Source organism: Eumetopias jubatus, unplaced genomic scaffold (assembly GCF_037043125.1).
Source record: "Eumetopias jubatus isolate StellerSeaLion01/CBP00866 unplaced genomic scaffold, mEumJub1_p1.0 scaffold_10, whole genome shotgun sequence".
In the NCBI taxonomy this organism is placed as follows: Eukaryota; Metazoa; Chordata; class Mammalia; order Carnivora; family Otariidae; genus Eumetopias; species Eumetopias jubatus.
The window spans coordinates 118,940,133-118,956,367 of NW_028274816.1; the positions used below are offsets into that span (position 1 = coordinate 118,940,133).

At 39.9% G+C, this 16,235-nt stretch overlaps 1 protein-coding gene across 6 annotated transcripts in view; it reads right to left on the reverse strand.

Annotated features, from left to right (window-relative positions):
• The window catches only part of ACACA (acetyl-CoA carboxylase alpha), a 242,979-nt gene that overhangs the window by 184,661 nt on the left and 42,083 nt on the right, over nucleotides 1-16,235 (reverse strand). For all 6 annotated transcript variants that reach the window (XM_028109119.2, XM_028109115.2, XM_028109116.2 and 3 more), the window contains 5 exons: nucleotides 12,823-12,955; nucleotides 11,385-11,523; nucleotides 3,438-3,547; nucleotides 2,542-2,623; nucleotides 1,486-1,584 (listed from right to left, as the gene is read on the reverse strand). In XM_028109119.2, the coding sequence (XP_027964920.1) occupies nucleotides 1,486-1,584; nucleotides 2,542-2,623; nucleotides 3,438-3,547; nucleotides 11,385-11,523; nucleotides 12,823-12,955 (563 nt within the window). The remainder of the gene's footprint in view (nucleotides 1-1,485; nucleotides 1,585-2,541; nucleotides 2,624-3,437; nucleotides 3,548-11,384; nucleotides 11,524-12,822; nucleotides 12,956-16,235) is intronic.

Consider the following 16,235-nt stretch of genomic DNA (forward strand, 5'->3'; position numbering starts at 1 on the left):
CAGTGACTTAAAAGCTGCTATAAAAGCCTCTGTTCTTGCCAGTTTCCTGCTATTCCTTCTTTAAAACGCTCTCATATTTATCCAAAACTGAGGGTAGATGTGAGAAAGAAGGATGCCATAAAAGCCTCATCAGTCCTTGGGGTTAACGATATTTAGCTCTAGCAGGACCTGGCAACTTGGGTTCTGACCCTGAAAGAAGCCAGGAGAGCTAATAGGGAGCAAACTTATAAAAATGCAAGGACATACAAGACAAAAAAAAAACAACAACAACAAAAACATGTCAGACTTTTCACAGCAACTCAGCAGGCAAAATACCTTCGATTTGTGTGTTCAGGCCTGCACCAGGGCCAGAGGTCTGGGAAATAATTCAATCTTTATGAGCCCTTAGAAATGGAAATGGCGGTTTTATAGGCCTCAGCAGAGTCATGAGTCCATGTTCCCTGAATGTCCCTGTACTCAGCCACAAGGGGAATGCTATAGTCTCTCCATTCAAACAAGAATAAATTCAACCTTTTATTTTAAACTGTTTGACCCAGCAGGTCTGGAGAGGATATTGCAATCCCCCTGGAGAGCCAGAGTTACAAGAGTTCAAATCTGTTCAGCCTCAAGACAATGGTCATTCCCATTTAAAAAAGGTTTTAGAGTATGTCTGCTCCCTGTGCTGGAGTACTAAAAACGGCAAGTTCATATTGTTATCAGCTACAATGATTCACACGGCACTCTTTAAGGGATTAGTCAAGTATAAATCATTTTAAGAAAAATTGTATTCTTCTGTATGCCTGGAAGAAAGATTGACTATTGCCCTCATTTTCTGCATCAAGGGCAAAGGAGAGGTTGAATGGTATTAAACAGGCAAAGCAAATCATCAATAGATAGTGGGCTGACATTAAGAAAACACTGACAGGCAAATATTTGAATAAGTGGGTTTTTAGGCTTTTCTTAGTGATCCAGGTCACCTGCCAGGCAGGTTCAAAGGCCTAACTCCACCAAAGTCCATCTCTGACAAAGATTCTAGCCCACCCAGAGCAGATCCCAATCTACAGAACCATATGAGTTTTCCTAGAGTTTCTCCAAATTCAAATTAAGTCCCTAGCTCACTTAAATCAGTTTAGCATCTGTGCACCTGGTACAAAATTTATATTCCTAAGACATGATAAAATCACAGGTGTATTAATTAAGCTAGGAATACAAGATGGCATAAATCAACCTCGATTCTATATCTTATTACACATCCGAATACATTTTCTTTTTTTCCTTTTTTTAATTTAAATTCAATTAGCCAACATATAGTACATCATTAGTTTCAGATGTAGTGTTCGATAATTTATCAGTTGCATATAACACCCAGTGCTCATCACATCACATGCCCTCCTTAATGCCCATCACGCAATACATTTTAAATAAACTTAACACCTAGGCCACAGTCCCAAATATCCTACTGAGCTTTTCTGCACTTCAAAATACAAACAAGAAATATTTTCTTACCACTGCCACTCCAGGGAAGAGTTGGGATACCTGCAGTTTGAGCCACTATGGAAGATGCAATCTTATCCCCCAGAGCCCACATGGCCTGGCTTGGAGGACCTAAAAACAAGAGAAGAACCCTGACTGTAACATTTTGGCCTCATTTCTGTCACACAGATTTTTGTCTTCTATATAATTATTTTTGTATTTGTCTTGTCTCCCCTACATTACATATCATGGAGATCATGAACTTGATTAGGGGGATTACTATGTTATGACTCAACCAAATGTAGTGAGCTCTTAGCACACAGAGTTCAGTATATATACTGAATTAAATTCCTAACAAATCTAACCGATTTTATCATTGTTCATGATCCAACTTGACCAGATTATCGAAGTCTGTCTTTTTCTTTTTAACCAATCCTAAAATAAGGACTAAAAAGTTTGGGGTTCAAGTCTGAAATATGCCCTCCTTGCTCTTAGGGGAATCCAAAAGGAAGATTTATCTTTAATAGGGTTTACAAAACATAATCATCATTGTGGAAGGTCTCTGAGCTAGAGACTGAAACACTTGGAGCCATATACTCTTGCTTCCTCTCTCTGCTATAGGAGAGCAGAAAAGTCGGAAGAAACAGCTCTCACTTGCAAGAATGTAACCTATATAGTTAAATGGGAAGGAACTGATTCATATTTAAGGGCACAGTGCTAGGGTATCCTAATATTCAATTAGTTCTGCTATACAAAAAGAGGTCCTTTCTCCATATATTTTCTTAAAATGAATGGCAAGGTTTTAAAAGGCCAGTGTTTTAGAAATCAGAGCCTTCTCCATAGCTCATGGAAAAGAACCTGGGGACAGAAAAGACAATCAAGATGAAGAAAGATAAGTAGGATGAAAGAAATAAGGAAGAGAAAAAAAAAGAAAAAGAAATGAAGAGGATTACTCTGGGAGTTGCTAATTGATGAAAAATAAGAGCCCAGTGCATGTTAAACAGAAGAAAAGCAGAATATAGATTGGAATACAGGCAAAACTGACAGAGAGAACCAGAAAGACAGGAAGAATATGTCAGAAAGGCTTACCCATGAAGGCGATGCCATTTTTCAAAAGAAGTTCTGGGAGTTTGGGATTCTCAGAAGCATGACCCCAGCCAGCCCACACTGCCTATAAAGGAAGATAATATGATTTGTTCTTAAAATTCATACTAAAAAAATACATGATAAACTGTATTACTCTCTACCAAGACTGACCCTACTCCATGAGGTACAATAGCTCCACAAGAGCCTAATGCTTAATTCAGCTTATGTGCTTGATCCTTGGCAAACTTTTTACAGGACAAGAATAAGCAGTCCATTGCGGCAAAACCTCTGAAGAGGTCAAAACCAAGTTGAAGTTGATATTAAGATCCAGCTAGTCTTGCTGCTCTTTAGGAAACTCAATTCATAGCCTTTCCACTAGACTCTATAGAGCCCTTTCTAGAAATATTGGTTTTATTTCACAGATTTCATTACTTTGGCCACCCAACTCCACATTTATATCTAGTGGTTATACTGCCACATAAATCTCTAGTTTTTTTTTCTCTCTGGGCTTAAGGACATTTACCTTAAATTTCCTAACACAGTATAATAGGGAAGAAATAATCTGCTTCTACACCACCATATTCTGAGCTAAGAATATTCCATTGGAATCAGGAGCTTTTACTTACTTGAGATAGTTTGAAGGTAAAATGGATAACATAAATAATCTCTGAAAGACCCTTACAAACCTTCTGTTTGTATTATGTTTACTTTATTTTTGACTCATTCATTTTTTTCCATCTTTCTCTTCCCGATCTGTTACATCCCGCATAAAAAAGCTTTTATCAAACTTTCAACAAAGATGCTTTACATAAAATTTAAAGTTCTTCTCTGGATAGTCCCTTGCATCTAACAGTCAAATGGCTCAATCGGGTTTGAAAGGACACACTGGCATCTCTTACTTGTACTGGAATCCTTTTTGCAATATCAAGAATTAATTCCACGTTTGCATAGTTGTTGTTGTTTGGTCCTCCTGGCACTGGCACATAGTGATCTGCCATCTTAATGTATTCTGAAAATGCAAGCAAATTAATACAGAACACATGCTTTATTTTCAGAAATAAAACAGCAGAGCAAAACTCTGTAAAGGACAGATACCATCACAGGTAATGATAGCACAAACTGCGTTAACGGGGTAAGTCCCAGGACCATTTAGTTAGAGGCTCTGACTTTATGAAGTCACGGGCACGAACATGTGCTAATCTCATATTTAGGAAGCTCTTATACTAAAACAACAGTTCTCAAACATTTCATTATGCAACCTTTTACAAGGGTCTTTAAGATTTCTATACCGAGGGGCGCCTGGGTGGCTCAGTAGTTAAGCGTCTGCCTTCAGCTCAGGTCATGATCCCAGGGTCCTGGGATCGAGCCCCGCATCAGGCTCCCCGCTCAGCGGGAGGCCTGCTTCTTCCTCTCCCACTCCCCCTGCTTGTGTTCCCTCTCTCACTGTCTCTCTTTGTTAAATAAATAAAAATCTTTAAAAAAAAAAAGATTTCTATATCGAGAATGGCACTTAAGAAATTGTGCCCCTGTACAATTATTCTAGTCTGATAAAAAGTTTTAGTCCTGACACTCTTTATTGTCAACTTGCACTGTACTCCAAGAAAGCCCTTTTTCTGGTGTAGAGCCGGGACAAACTGGGAAGGGAGGGGAGATCCTGAAGGGCTTGCAGACTGGCTGAACAGGAAAGGTTAGTTACAGGCATCTACCAAGTGCCTGAAGAGAGTTTATCTGGAATGTTGGAGATACTGTGTATTTGAAAGACACTTTTAAAAGATACCTTCTTTTGCTCCCTACATTTTTTTTGCCCAGTGTTCCCTGATGTCTCTCTCTTCCTATTCTGGCAGCAACTGTAGTAAAGCAGCTAAGGGCACAGTGACTGTACTAAGCAGTTTACATATATTATGTAATACTCAAAATTCCTACAAGTGATAGGTATTATTGGCACCTAGTTTACAGGAAGTTGGCTTGGAGCAGTCAAGTAACTTGCTCAAGGTCCATCGCTACCATATTTATTAATGTTTCTTCTATCTTGTTCTCAATTTAAAGGTTTCATGTCCTTCTAAAAAAAAATTTCAAAGTAAGATACAAAGGCCTAAAGCTTGTTCAAAAGAAAGACAGGTTTATTGTTCTCTTTGACAATAAAAGGAAGAGCATGTTAATTATAAAAAAAAATAGGTAATATATCAGAATGTAATAATACTATTTTTTAATAGCTGAAATCACTCATTGTCCCACCACTCAAAGATAATCGGTTCATGCTTTGTTGTACTAGAAACCAAAAACTGTTAACCAATCTAACAATATATTGTGGGTATCTTCCCATACATGACAAAAAGGTATACTTGATAATATATATATTTAACATTTTAGATGTATTTAATATATACTTGTTATTTCGATGGATGTCTACTATTCCATAATGTCACAATAGTCCATAATTCATTTAACCACTAACTTATTGTTGGACAGATGGGTCATTAATAATTTGGAAAATATTAAAATAATGCAATGATGACTATCCTTGTACTACTGTCCAATTATGCCCACAGGATACATTCCTAGAATTACAAGTACTAGGTCAAAAGGTTTCCACAGGGGGCACCTGGGTGGCTCAGTTGTTAAGCGTCTGTCTTCGGATGCTTAACGACTGAGCCACCCAGGCGCCCCCTATCACTCTTTTAAATTTTACCAGTCTTATAAACTAAAAAAATCCCAATCGACTATTGTTTTGGCTTGCATTTCTTTGATTACCATTAGTATCAAATTTCTTCTCATATGTTTATTGTTCCTTTTTCATTCTTTTATTAACTACTTAATTCATATTCTTGGTTCGTTTTCTACTGAAGGGTGTCATTTTCTCTATTATAGGTAGACACTCTGCTGCAAAATGTTTTTCCAGATTACTATTTGTCTTTAACTTTTTTTTATTATTTGCTAAATAAAAATTTTTATGTAGTCAAATCCATCTAACTTTTCTACTGTGGTTTATTCTTTTCTGAAGTTCTGCAGCCCTGGGTACAGAAAAAAAAGTTTATTAATTGCTGACCTACACCACACATGCGCACACACACATGCACACACACGCAGTCTACAAAGGTACTGTGGTCACCAACCAACAACGGTTCAGAGTTCTACACCAATCAGTTTTCTATTATCATGATTGCAGACCCTTAAGGGAAGCCCTGGTAAATAGAAGGAAAGCACATCTTTTTCACACAGCCTGGACTTCTTCATCGTCTCCTGGTTCCCACAGTTGCCATAATTACCACCAGATATGCTAGAGAATACTCACAAATGAACAAAACTTCCCTCAAAAGAGAACCCTTGGTTCTTTACTGCACATTACACTAATCATCCACATCTCCAACTTTCCCAATAATGAGCATAACATAAAAATATGCAACTGGGTTATTACCACCCTCATTTAACCTGTCAAGTATGCTTGCTCCACCGCTCCCCCCAACTCCAGGTCTCAGAGGATCAAGTCCTCTCCTCATGTGAATAACCAACTCTTCCATAAGGCTCCTTCTTCACAATCTTTTAAATTACAAAAGTAATTTGTGTTTTACACTGGATTCCTATGTGACTGTACAGTGGTACAAGTTTACTAAAACTCATAGAACTGTGAACTTTTTATGGCACATAAATTATATTCAGGAAAGGTACTAAAATAATTAACATAATAGAAAAGTTAGAAAAAAGGAAAAATCATCCAAAATACTAATTCCTTAATTCAATACCACTAGTATTATAATACTTTCTAGAGTTCTATTTTTCAAATAACTTTTAAAGAAATCATAAAATTGTAGAAACTCTTTGTAAAAAAGTTTGAAAAAGCAGAAACAGAAATAAAAACACCCCAAAATACCACCCTGAAAGACAACTAGTATTGCTGTTGGTATATGCCATTACACCTTTGTTTTTCTGACTATATGCAATGTATTTATTCCCTATTATTATGTCACCCTATAGCTAACTTTTTTCTTTGCAACAGTGATGGACAGACACATTGTCTGTTCCCATGATCCGTTTCCAGGTCTTCATACCTTAAGGAATCCCCCTCTCCTTGGGTGTGAACAGATCTATGACTTGCTTCTAGCCAAGAGAATATGGCAAGGACAGGGGGCTGTCACTTCTATGATTACATTACATAAGAAAGTAACCGATCTTGCTAGAAGACTCTCCCTTGCTGGCTTTGACGTAGCAGGCAGTCATTTTGGGATGGCCCACATGACAAGGAGTCAAGGGTAGTTTTTTGCCAATAACCGGCTAACATTCAGGCCCTCAGTCTGACAGCCCATAGAAAACTGAAAGCTGCCAACAACCACCTGAGGTTTTTTTTTTTAATTTTTTATTATGTTAATCACCATACATTACATCATTAGTTCTTGATGTAGTGTTCCATGATTCATTGTTTGTGCATAACACCCAGTGCTCCACGCAGAACATGCCCTCCTTAATACCCATCACCAGGCTAACCCATCCCCCTACCCCCCTCCCCTCTAGAACCCTCAATTTGTTTTTCAGAGTCTGTCTCTCATGGTTCCTCTCCCCCTCCAACTTAGTCCCCTTCATTCTTCCCCTCCTGCTATCTTCTTCTTTTTTTTTCTTAACATATCTTGCATTATTTGTTTCAGAAGTACAAATCTGTGATTCAACAGTCTTGCACAATTCACAGCGTTCACCATAGCACATACCCTCCCCAATGTCTATCACCCAGCCACCCCATCCCTCCCAAACCCCACCACTCAGCAACACTCGTTTGTTTCCTGAGATTAAGAATTCCTCATATCAGTGAGGTCATATGATACATGTCTTTCTCTGATTGACTTATTTCACTCAGCATAACACCCTCCAGTTCCATCCATGTTGTTGCAAATGGCAAGATCTCATTCCTTTTGATGGCTGCACAATATTCCATTGAACCACCTGAGTTTGAAAGTAGATCCATCCCAAGTCAAGCCTCAGATGAGACTGCAGATCCAGCTGACAAGTGATTGCAGTCTTGTGACACCTGAAGCAGAAGACCCAGCTAAGCCATGTTCTGACCTACAGATACTGTGAACTAATGACTGTTGCTTTAAGCTGCCAAGTTTATGGTAATATTGTTACACAAAAATAGATAAATAATGTAGCAATTTATTAGACTGCATTTTAGACCAACAAATGTTATTCCACAACATATTTTTTAATGTCTGCATGGTACTTAACGGAATTGGTGCACATTTTATGTAACTAATCCACTCAGGTTGGACACTTAAGTTACTCCCAGTTTCTCAGTTTTTTTTTTTAAAGATTTTATTTATTTGTCAGAGAGAGCATGCACAAGCAGTGGGAGCAGCAGGCAGAGGGAAAAGCAGGCTCCTCGCTAAGCAGGGAGCCTGATGCGGGACTCGATCCCAGGAACCTGGGATCATTATCTGAGCCAAAGGCAGATGCTTAACCGACTGAGTCACCCAGGTATCCCAATTTCTCATTATTTTAAATAACACTACAATGAAAATATATCCTTGTATGAATACATCTGCCCCATTACTGATTTTTTTTTTAAGATTTTATTTATTTATTTGAGAGAGAGAGACACAGCGAGAGAGGGAACACAAGCAGGGGGAGTGGGAGAGGGAGAAGCAGGCTTCCCGTGGAGCAGGGAGCCTGATGTGGGGCTCGATCCCAGAGCCCTGGGATCACGACCCGAGCCGAAGGCAGCCGAGCCAAAGGCAGCCGCTTAACAACTGAGCCACTCAGGCACCCCCCATTACTGATTTTTTTGTTCCTCAGAATAAATACCAGGGTATATGCTTATTTTTGTCCACTTGTGCTCTACACCACATCCCCTTCTACCTCCTCCAGGTCCCTATGTGGTTCCACTCCTTTCCTTCTTTGGTTCTGTCCTCTTGAACTATAAACATTCCCAAGTTTCTTTCACTCTGAAAAATAAAAATCCTCCCTGACCCTGGATTTCTCCTGAGTTACCACCTTTTCTTCTTCCCTTCTCATTCAAAATTCTTTTAAAAAATTTGTCTGTAGGGGCATCTGGGTGGCTCAGATGGTTAAGCATCTGCCTTCGGCTCAGGTCATGATCCCAGGGTCCTGGGATTGAGCCCCACATTGGGCTCCTGGCTCAGCGGGGAGCCTGCTTCTCCTTCTTCTGCCTCTCTCCCTGCTCATGCTCTCTCTCTCTCTGTATCTCTGTGTCTCAAATGAATAAATAAAATCTTAAAAAAAAAAATTTGTATTGGCTATCTCCATGTCACTTCCCATTCATTCCTTAACGTCCTCTATTAGTCTGCACACTCATTGTTCCACTGAAACTGTTCTTGCAAACGCTACTATGATTTCCTAATTACTGGACAGGTTCTATTCCTACTTCATTGGATTGCCGACTCATTTGGCCCTTTCTTATGGAAATTCTTTTTGTCTCTTCTGTTTCTTCTCTGTCTCCAGTCATCTTTTCTCAGCACTGTTTATGGGCCGATCTTCCTGAGTCTATCCCTAAAATTTTACTCTTCTATAAAATTTCATCCTTAGCCCTTTTCTTTTCATTTTCTATCTGTTCTTTGGCAGGCGGGGGGAAGGGGAGTAGTGTTAACTACTGTATGTTTGCTGATAATGTAGACTCTTAGTCTCCAGCTCTCATTGTTTCTAAGTTCTGGAAGGATATATCCAACTTTTTACAGGATTTATAGGATTTGCTTATACCAGAAGTACTCCAAATCTCATCTGTCTACCCCCACAAAAAACCTTCCTCTTCTGGCTACATTATTATTTTGTCCCTGTTGATGATACTGGCATCTCCCTCGTCAACCAAATTAGAAACCTAACAGTAATCATCAACTCTTCCCTCTATCACCAAATCTTGCTAATTTTACCTCCTAAGCCTCTAAACCATCCCTTTCTTCTCTCTTCTCAGCCTCATCATGTTCTGTAGTACTGTCTTCCACAAATGGATCTTCCAAGATGCTATCTGAATTGTCCATCTAACTGCTTATGTTTCAAGAAAAGAAAAAGTACCTTTAAGAGATACACAGTGAAATACTTACAGATGATATATCTAGGATTTGTTTCAGAAATTATGTGTGGAGTGGGGAGGAGGTGAAAGTACAGATGAAACAAGATTGACCACAAGTTGATAATTGCTGATGCTGGATGATAGGTAAATGAGAAGGGATTCATTATACTCTTCTACTTTTGAATTGTTAAAAACAACAACTAATCCATTTAAAATGCCAATCCTTTAATGTCCAACACACACACACACACACACACACACACACACACACACACACACACACACACACCTAAAAAAATAAAGTCTATGCTCCTGAGGATGAAAATCAACACCCTCCTTGAGAAATATTAGCTCACATCTTAAAACTTTAACAAGTATACCTGCAGGTTCCAGCAAACCATTGTGTCATGCCTTTATACATTTGTATAGACTGTTCTTTTCTACCTGAACGCCCTGCCTGGAATGTCCTATTGACTGCTTCACTAATTCTTCCTCATTCTTGGCTAGGCGTAACTTCTTTCAGAGAGCATTCTCTTAACCCTGCTACCAAGAGCAGGGGTTAGAGGTAAGATGCCTCAGCTCTGTGTTCTCACAGTACCCTGTGCATATTTCTATTATAGCACTTACCTCACTGTATTGAAATTATTTGTTTCCTAGAGCAAGATCACATTTTATTCAACTATGGGTCTCCGTGTTCACTGAGTAAATGAATAAATGAATTAGGAGTACCAGGTAGAAATAAATGAGGAAAAAGAAATCAGGCAAGTAAGTTTTATGTTTATTACAGACAATTTCATCTTTATAAGTATCCAGTGTATTAGATGTTATGATCTTCCTTTTACAGATACAAAAATTGTGGTTCAGAGATGTTAAAGCGTCAAACTAAATGATTTTACATAATAACATATGCTTTCCAATAAAATCGTATCTTACCTGTTTCTAAATAAGATAATATAATAATCCCTACTCCTTAGGAATAGTCTTAACATCATTGTCTCAATAGAGAGAGAACATACACAGACCAAAATAGATTTAAAAAGATAGCTCCTTAAAGAGCTAATATTATCTGTGGGTACTCTACCTTAGAGATTATACTTTAGCAATAAAAAGTACAGAGAAGACAGACTAGCCATATCCTCTCAGCTATCCTAACAGTTTTCATCTACAACTCTCAGATGGAGGGCCATCTGAGGAGAGAGAATATGCAGGATAAAACCCACTTGGGTCCCTCAGGAGGAGGATAAAAAATAATCTTAACCCTAAGATTCTCTAAAATTCAATGTAGCTTAGCTCGTAAGTGAAATAGACATTTCCTTCCAAATCTTTCCACTTACACATGCTAAAGTATGTAGCTTAGCAAATATTTGTCACTAGAAGGGCAGATACCTGGAAACCCCAATCAACATTGGTTAAGTGTATACTTATTTTTACTTAGAACACAGGAGACTGTGTTGAGGTTAAATATAGTACAATCACTTGTATATGCCTATTATTGACACCTTTTTAAAGCGAAATCCTTGGGTTTGGGAATCCCCCTAAGTTAACATTCTCCTACTTAAGACTTTGCTATTCCAATGCTTTATGCTCAAGGGTGATGCTTTCTTTTCTTTCTTTCTTTTTTTAAGATTTTATTTACTTATTTGAGAGAGAGAGTGAGAGAGAGCACAAGAGTTGGGTGAGGGGCAGAGGGAGAAGCAGACTCCCGCCTGAGCAGGGAGCCCTATGTGGGGCTTGATCCCAGGACTCTGGGATCATAACCTGAGCCGAAGGCAGACGCTTAACCAACTGAGCCACCCAGGCGCCCAAGGGTGATGCTTTCTTAATGCTAATCACTCACCTGCATTGGCTTTCAGGTCTTCAGGTGTTACCATAACAACAAATCGGATTGCACGTTCATTTCGAAACATCTCATAAGACCATCGACGGATAGACCGCATGCATTTCACTGCTGCAATGCCATTGTTGGCGATAAGAACCTGGGAGAGTGGTGGGATGGGAATTGGAGAGAAAAGTAGAAAAGGCAGGGAATGATCAAGGAAAAGGCAGATCTACATTTGTGTAGATCTGTTTTTCTCTGAAAAGCCAGATTTGCAATTAGGAATTTGTGTTGCTATGTCTAGGCAGTCAGGAACCAGCTCCCTCATAATCAAGGGATATTTTAAAATGTTAGCTAGGCAAATACTTTAATATGTGCCAGCTAAAAGTTACTGCTTTCTATCTTCATTTCTTCAAGGGGAAAATCACAATTTTTCAAATCTTGTGAGTTGGTGAATTATTCTACCATACCTGTTACTAGGCGAACAGAAGACAAACTTCAGAGGAATGATGTATTATTAAGGAATGGGGGACGACCAAACAGTGTAATGTCATGCACTATTCCCTGTTGTATTAAAGAAGGTGCAGAGTCCTGAACAGGTGTAAGAACGCTGCCACCAACCACTCTCTCTCTCCAAAATGCTGAACCCTAAATGCCTTAGAACTGTAGAGACTGCCTTACAAAGAATGGTCACAAGAAAAAGAGTGGAAGAACCAATGATCCTGAAACGTCTCTGTAAACAAACCTCTCCTGACCTATCTTGCAATCATGGTCCCAGGATAACAGAGGCTAGGAGATACACAATCTGTCTTTATTGGAAGATTATCAGAAGGACACCACTGCAGCAATACTCCTAAAGTGGGAGTATAGGTCCTCACGCTTTATTCTTTTAATCACTGCAAGCTCTTTCAGCCAAGCCGTCCTTTCAGCTCGGCCATGGTTTAGATAAAAGGGGCACAGAATTACTCCTAACATTTCAAAATATTTGTAATCTCTTTAGGTATTTCATATGTTGTAGTCCCTCCAAACACCTCAAATATCTGCTGGAAGCCATTAAATTGCAGTGCATCAAACTATTCAGGCCTTCTGTTCTGAAACTCCCTCCATTTCCTTAGCTCTTGCTCCAATGTGGTGACGTATCTCTTCACCGCTACCCCACGAGCTTAATCGGTTTCTCATACCTCTCAAGAGTGGGGCAGCCCAACCCCATAAAACCACAAGATCTTTTAAAAAGAACTTTTTGACCACCACTTCATCTTTTTAATTACCTCTACCTAAATTATCAGTGGTAAATACATAGAAAATGGTGAAATTCACAGGACTATGGAGGTAGGTTAATTCTGCAGAAAGAGGCAGTCTCTGAAAATCCAAGTATCAGTTTTGAGCAAATCTAGACAACAAGTCTAGGCATTGAACCTCATGAGCTTTTGAAAAAATAATTCAGCAAGTTATAACTTACCTTCTCAATCACTTTATTCCCCCCAAAACGAGTAACGAATTCTGCTGGAGAAGCTACAGTGAAATCTCGCTGAGAGTCTATTTTCTTTCGGTCTCGACCTTGCTTTACTAGATGCAAGCCAGACATGCTGGACCTGTAAAAATAGAGAAAGCATGGAAGTCTATAGATAGGATTTTTTCACACTGTCTATCTCCCCTGGAGATCTGCTTTTCACGACCATACTTACAACAGCACTTCCAACTGCACCCTTGTGAAGACTGCACGCAGACAGATCACATACTTTTTGAATAGAAGAGGAAAAGAGAAAGAGAAGATCTTTGCTTGTGGAAATTTAAGAAAAAAATTAAGTGTTCTTGCATAATAAAAGATAATATTAAGGCTTACCAACAGATACCATTGCAAAGAGACAGGTAAAAGGATGAAATGAAATGATAGAGATAATAGAGACTGGGAACGCTAAGAAAACAGCAAGGCTGTTGTTGGATCATGATTCTGGCACACAGATGACTTTCACCTTTGTATCTCCAGCCTCCATTTTTCTTATGAGTCTAAACTTTTAACTGCCTACTAAACGTTTTATTTCTGTATTCCATATGCTTTTCAAAATCAGTAATTCCAAAACCAGATACTTTCAAAGGCAGCATAATAGATTGTATTTCATCGATTAGAAGACACTCCTTAAAAAAAATTTAAAAAAAACTTTAAAAACTATCTGAAATTGGGGGCGCCTGGGTGGCTCACTTAGTGAAGTGTCTGCCTTCAGTTCAGGTCATGATCCCAGGGTCTTGGGATGGAGCCCTGTGTTGGGCTCCCTGCTCAGCTATGCGGATCGAGCCCCGCATTGGGCTCCTTGCTCAGAGGGGAGTCTGCTTCTCCCTCGCCCTTTGCCCCTCCTCCCCCATTTGTGCTCATGCTCTCTCAAATAAATAAAATCTTAAAAAAATATATCTGAAATCGATATGTATCTTACAACTGATGGTGCACTGTAACTGGCAGAATTTTTTTTTTCTCAGTGGTACATACAATAATGGTGCCTCTAACAATCAATGGTGTGGTAAGGATAGATGAAATAAGTAGGAGAAACAGCATAGGTCTGAGTTTAAATCCAGATCTGCCAACTTAATAGCTCCAATGATCTTAGCAAATAATTTAACCTTGCTCAGCTTCAGTTTTCTCTTTGCAAAATACACATAATATACAGTGTTCTGGTTATTTACCTACTGTCTCTCGGTTCCAACCCCATCCTTTTACGCTTTGCTCCGTGACGACAGAGCTAAGACTCTGCAAAACTGTTCAGTTCTGCCAATGGGAAGGCAGGACAGTAAGAATAGGGATTTCATTCTTGTTTTCCAGCTTTTAGCATCATTGCTCCACAGTAACAGAGAGTTAATTCCGGCCTCTAGCATCTTTCAATGTTCCTGGTGAGGGCCTCGTTGCATCCCTTAAAGGTACCAGGAGCAGCAGATGATGGCTCCTTGGCAGAGTGCCAGCCTTTCCATGCTCACGCAGCCTCTGGGCTATGCTACCTGGGCCTACTGATCAAGGACCTGTCCGGCCAGGCTTCCACCTGCTCTAAGCACCAGCTACTCAAAGCTTCCTCTCAGAGGTGCAAGTGCTGGCCCCCAGGGGCCTTTCTTCAAGCTCCTGTGTTCCGGTAACCCTACCTCTTCCTTTTTGTTCTCCCAGCCTTAAGGGTGGTAGCTGCTTCCTCCAAGTATTAATTTTTTTTTAAAGTTTTATTTATTTATTTATTTGACAGACAGAGCATAAGTAGGCAGAGCAGTAGACAGAGGGAGAGGGAGAAGCCGGCTTCCTGTGGAGCAGGGAGCCTGATGCGGGGCTCGATCCCAGGACCCTGGGATCATGACCTGAGCCGAAGGCAGACGCTTAACAACTAAGCCCCCCAGGTGCCCCTGCAAATATTAATTTGAGGCTACTTCAGAAAACACCCAAGTCACCAGTCCTCACTATTGAATGCCCACTGTTTATAATACTTAAGGCAGTTTCTCTTTCCCTGACTGGACCTTGACTGACAGACCCTCTTTGAAAAGGTGTTTTGGGGGTTCAATGAGATAACAGCTATAACTAAGCACTTGTATACACTGTTCGGTGGACAGCTGTTTTCTTATTCCCACCTTTTCTTCCTTTCTCCTGCACTCTGACCTTGATGCTGCAGTCATTTCTTTTCAAACTATGGGAAGCCTGAGTGGCTCAGTCGGTTAAGTGTCTGCCTTCAGCTCAGGTCATGATCCTGGGGTCCTGGGATCGAGCCCCGCATTGGGCTCCTTGCTCAGAGGGGAGCCTGCTTCTCTCTCTGCCTGCTGCTCCCCCTCCTTGTGCTCCCTCTCTCTCTCTGACAAATAAAATTTAAAAATCTTTTTAGGGGCACCTGGGTGGCTCAGTCATTAAGCGTCTGCCTTCAGCTCAGGTCATGATCCCAGGGTCCTGGGATCGAGCCCCGCATCGGGCTCACTGCTCAGCAGGAAGCTTGCTTCTCCCTTCCCCACTCCCACTGCTTGTGTTCCAGCTCTCACTCTCTCTCTGTCAAATAAATAAAATATTTAAAAAATATATTTTTAAAAAAGTTATTTTCAAAATAAAAGGGTATGATTAAAATCTTCCCACAAAAAAAATTACCAGATCCATTGGTTTTAAAAGACAAGTTTTATCAAACTTTTAAGGGCAGTAGTCTTCCAAACTTCCAGACAATAAGAAGTAAAACTCCTCAGCTAGAGTAACAGTGATACCAAAACCAGACAAATATGTCACATAACAGGAAAAGTCCAGGTCCACTTTTTTCATGACTACAAATGCAAAATTCCTAAATATAATATTCTAAATAGTAGGGTACTGGTGCAAGGATGGGTAAAATATTAGTAAAAAAAAACGTTACTCCACGACCAAGTTGAGTTCGTCCCAGGTATGCAAGTATTGTTTAATTTTAGAAAATCCATAAATGGAGCACCTGGGTGGCTTGGCTCAGTCAGTTAAGCATCTGCCTTCAGCTCAGGTCATGATCCCAGGGTCCTGGGATCAAGCCCCACATCAGGCTCCCTGCTCAGCGGGGAGCTTGCTTCTCCCTCTCCCTTTGCCCCCCTCCCCCGCTCATGCTCTCTCTCTCAAATAAATAAAAATCTTTTTAAAAAATACATAAAGTGGCATCTGGGTGGCTTAATTGGCCTTCGTTCAGCTTGGGTCATGATCTCAGGGTCCTGGGATCGAGCCTCGCGTCAGGCTCTCTGCTCAGCGGGGAGCCTGTGTCTCCCTCTCTCTCTGCCTGCAGCTCCCCCTGCTTGTGCTCTCTCAATGTCTCTCTGTGTGTCAAATAAATAATAAATAAAATCTTTCAAAATAATAAAAATTTTTAAAAATTTAAAAGTCCATAAATGTAACACTCTGTTAGATTTCCCAGC